General features: G+C 65.2%; 1 protein-coding gene across 1 annotated transcript, besides 2 other annotated features; it reads right to left on the bottom strand.

The window, feature by feature from the left end:
* Positions 1-10: 10 nt before the first annotated feature.
* Positions 11-48: a microsatellite.
* Positions 49-423: 375 nt separating this feature from the next.
* On the bottom strand, positions 424-3,837 carry Tco025E_05396 (uncharacterized protein; the record flags this gene model as incomplete). The annotated part of the gene is made up of 1 exon (XM_029372295.1): positions 424-3,837. The coding sequence occupies one exon, from the start codon at positions 3,835-3,837 to the stop codon at positions 424-426; it is 3,414 nt and encodes a 1,137-aa protein (XP_029227931.1).
* Positions 3,838-4,165: 328 nt separating this feature from the next.
* Positions 4,166-4,191: a microsatellite.
* Between the last annotated feature and the right edge of the window lie 64 nt (positions 4,192-4,255).

Genomic DNA, 4,255 nt, shown 5'->3' with positions numbered 1-4,255 from the left:
AGAGAGAGAGGGAGAGGCAAAGAAAGAAAACAAAAAAAGGAAAGGAAAAAGAGGCACCGATGTCATGCGCCACGGTATGGGGGTGCGGCGGCTGCTTCTGCTGCCGGGGAGGGAATGGGCAGAGAGACGGGTGGAAAACGACAGGCGGCAGAGGCAGAGCCTGTGCGACGCGGCGGTGCGGGTGGTACTATACATGCGCAGCAGCGGCAGCAACGTGGGCTGGTACAACACGGGAGGGCCCCAAAAGGAGAACGAGGAATGCACAAAAGCAAAAAAAAGACTAAAAACTAAAAACACGGAGAAATGATCGCATCCACACCCGCGCCCTTCTCTCCACTCACGCACTCAAACAGACCTAATGTATACGTATATATAAATATATACGTGTGTGCGTGTGTGGGTCTACGCAGCGCGGCAGCCGCCTCACTTAGCATGACTCCCGTAGATGTTCTCCAGGTACTCCTTGTCGTCGAAGTAGCGCCGTAGACTCTCGCGAAGCGCCTCTGCAAAAGACGTTTTGGTCGTGAGTGAAAACAGCTTGACCGGCGCACACCGGGGCGGGGACGAGGACTGCGGTGCGAGGGCGTCCTGCGTCCCCCGCCGGCCCGCGCCCCGCGACAGCCGGAGCGTGGACAGCTGGTGGTACGTGCCGCCGAGGATGGAGGTCGGCTGCGCCAGCGGCGCACGTCCCTTGAAGGGCCGGTGGGGTTCAATGTCGCGGTAAAACAGCGCCAGCTGCGCCGGTGAGTGCTCGTGCAGCCCCTCCGGCGGCTCCCGCGCCAAGTGGGGCAACACCTCCAGCGCCACCTCCTCCCCGCGCAGCGCCCCGAGGTGGGGGGGCAAACCGGCCCGCGTGGGCCGCCGCGCCCCACGCCGCATGGAGGGTGGCCACAGCCCCGCGAATAACTCGGCCTCCGGCGGCGGTGGTGGCTGTACGATGGGGAGCACTTCTCCCTTGCCGCGCGGCGGACGCTGGGGCGGGGCGACGGGCAAAAACTCGGAGCCCTCGGACTCCGCCTCTTCCAACCACGCCGAGAAGAAGGAGCCGGATCTCTCCGCCTCCTCGCGGGCACGGCCCCGCTCCTCTCGTTGGCTCTCCGCGGCGGCAATGGCGGCGGCCCTCGCCCGCTCGCGCAGCAGCTTCTCCTGCCGCTCGCGGCGAAGGCGGGCGTACGCCGTCTCTGGTGGTCGCCGTTGCGGCAGCGCGCGCAGTGCGTCGAGAACACGCCCTCGCGCCGCGGCACTCACCCCAGCCGGCGGTGGCCCCTGCTCCCCAAACAAGATGTGTAGGAAGTCGGACTCCTTCATCTCCCCCGTCGCGTACCCGGCGCCCTCCAGCAGTCGCCGCAGCAGCTCCTCATTGAAGACGTTTTCGCTGAGTTGCAAGACATCCTCGTCTGAGAGGATGCCCCCACTAATGTAGATGCCCTTCGCTTGCAGACTTCGCACAATTTCATCACGCCGCTTACTGATCTCTTCCGCCGGCGTGAGCGCTGAGAGGCGGCGACGCTCCTCCTCTCGCTGCTTACGCTGCTCCAAACGCTCCTGCTGCCGTTCCGCCCGCTCCTGCCGACGCCGCGCCTGCTCCTGCCGACGCCGCGCCCGCTCCTGCTGCCGTTCCGCGAGCGACTTGGGCGTCAACTCATCGTCCGGTCGCGAGTAGAACGAACTCGACGCCGTGCCCCATGAGAACTCGTCACTTTCGCTCTCCTCGTCGCGTTTGTGCCCTTTTGCGTCTTCCCGCCCACGCGTTCGCCGCCTGCGACGGACACCGCCGGCTTCCACGGCCTCCTCCTCCTCCTCCTCCTCCTCCTCCTCCCCTTCTTCTTCTGCGCGAGAGACTCTGGCAGAGCCGCTGCGACGCCGACGGGCCCGCCCAGCGGAAGAAGCTCGCCGAAGCTGCGGCCCCGCCGAGGCGCGCGAACTCGCTGACGCGGAGAAGCCAGAGGCTTGCCGAGAGAGGCCAGAGGCGTGCTGGGAGAGGCGCTGCCCGTCCCTTCCCGACGTGCTGCGCCTGTACCGCTCGCGGCCGCTGCGGGCTTCGCCCACGAGGCGCCGCTCCCCCTCCAGCAGCTCCTCGGACTCGTAGCCCTCGTCCCCGCCTCCCTCTAAGCTGCCGCCGTGGTGGCGTTTCCGGCGTCGCCGGCGTGCGCTCTCTTCTTCCGAGGCCTCGCTGCGGTCAAGGGAGCCTGCACCCGCGCCAACCCCTTCCTTGCCTCCGCGGCGCGACCTTCTCCCTCGCCGCCCGCTCTTCCTCCTCGCCTCCGCCTCATCCCCCTCAATTTCCTCGTCATCGCCGCTGCGCCGGCGCGATTCGCTGCGCCGGCGCGAGTCGCTGCTGCCCCGGTACGACGATCTGTGCTTGTCCCGGTGCAGCCCGGAACCCTGCCGCTCCTCGGACCTCCACGAGGTCCGCGAGGAGCCCCGCGTCTTGTCGGCCGACCCCGGAAGGAGGGAACTGGCCGCGGTGGGGACCTCGCCGGCGGACGGCGGCCGCCGGAGGATCGGGATGCTCGGCTGGTACGAGGACCCCGAGATGGCGTACTCGCCGATGGACCACATCATGTGGTTGAACTCGGAGAGCAGGTACAGGCTCCTCTCCTCGTCGTCCATGAGCGAGAGGAGATCCTCCTGCTGGCGGGCCTCGGTGGTGGCGCGCAGCGCCTTGAGGAGGGCCAACTCCTCGTCGTCCCACTCGTGGGCAAACACCTCGCAGTAGAGCTCCATCAAGAACGCGGCGTGCTCCATCGGGTGCGAGGTGCTTGTCCAGTTGTCGGAGAGCTCCAGCATGGATTGCCAAAACTGGCCAAAGCTGATGTCGGGAAGGTCGGCGAGGGAGGTGTTGAAGTTGTTCACGTCTGAGGCGACCTTCGACTTCCCCGCGATCTCCGTCAGCTGCGCGAGGGTGTCCTCGCCGGGGCAATGGGAGACCTCGGAAGAGGACTCCAGGCCCTGCGAATCCTCCGCGAGGGCGTCCTCGTTGGCTCGGTTGCCGTAGAGCTCCGGTGCCCGCCCAAACGACAACCCGGCGGGGCTCTGGCTCAGCGTGGCATCCATGCGTAGGTCGAGAATGATGGAGTCCAGTATCTCCGCCTGCAGCGAGGAGGGCGGGAGCAAAACGCCTGCAATGCGGAGATGCAAGTAGACGTACTGCGAGGCGGTCATCCGTGTGGCGTACGTCGCATTGCCGCCCTCCAAGCTGACGGAAACGGAGGCCGACTTGTGGCCGAGGTCAAAGCGGGGGCTTAGCTCGACATCGCCCGGGGGCACCGTGATGCGCTCCCAGTAGCGGCAGATAACATCGTTCACGAACTCGTTCGACGCGATGGCCCACGTCGCAATACGACGAGGCTGCGAATTCCGCAGCATGACATCGTAGCAGGACGCCACCAGCTCCCAGTTGTTTCGCGCCAGCTGCTGCAGCGTGATCGGCTTCGCAAACTCCGCGGGTCCCTGCAACGACACACGCCGCGAGTAGCGGCGCCCCATCACGCTCCCACGCGCGGCCGTGGAGCCCGCGTGCAGGGACGTGTTCCCTGCCATGTCCTCGCCAAGCGGCCCTCGCTCCTCCTCGAGAGCGGCGCGCTGTTTGTTGTAGTACAGCCGCGCCGCCATCGACACGGCCGGGTGTCGCAGGGAGATGTTGCAGCGGTGCGTGAAGCTCGTCAGCCTGGGCCGCAGGATCAGCACGTGCTGCACGGCGTCCACCTCGGTCGTTGCCAGCTGCCTCCGCACCTCCGCCGGCACCGCCGTGCAGAAGCCGTGAAACAGTGACAGGACGAACGTCCTGTCAACCGTGTAGAGGTCGTAGTCGGCCTCGAGGGGGTTCAAGTCCATCGCGCCCAGAGTTGCTTCCTCCCCAAACTATCTCTCTCCCCAGTTCTCACGCAGGCGGGGGTGGCGACGACAAAGGAGGGGGGAGGGGGAAAAAAGGAGTAGGAGGCGGGGAGGGACAGAGCGTCAAGGTAGAGAATGTAGACGGCACAGCCGCAACGGCGCAAGGGCGAAGGAGAAGGAGAAGGAGAGAGCGAGATAGAAGTGGGCAACGCACACGCACACGCAAAAAAAAAAAAGAACAGGAAAGGGAGAGGGGAAAAGTGGGGAGAGGGAACAGCTCTGCGGTGTGTGTACAACCCCACAGAAGCAGCTTTGTACACAGACGCAGAAAAACAAAAACAAAAACAAAAAAAACACGACGACGACAATAGATATCTCTGTGCATTTTCGCTGCGCCAGTTTATGCCTTGTTTGACGT

Source organism: Trypanosoma conorhini (genome assembly GCF_003719485.1).
Source record: "Trypanosoma conorhini strain 025E chromosome Unknown Tco_14.4_contig_00313, whole genome shotgun sequence".
Taxonomy (NCBI): Eukaryota; Euglenozoa; class Kinetoplastea; order Trypanosomatida; family Trypanosomatidae; genus Trypanosoma; species Trypanosoma conorhini.
This window is presented reverse-complemented; position numbering and strand designations above follow the sequence as displayed.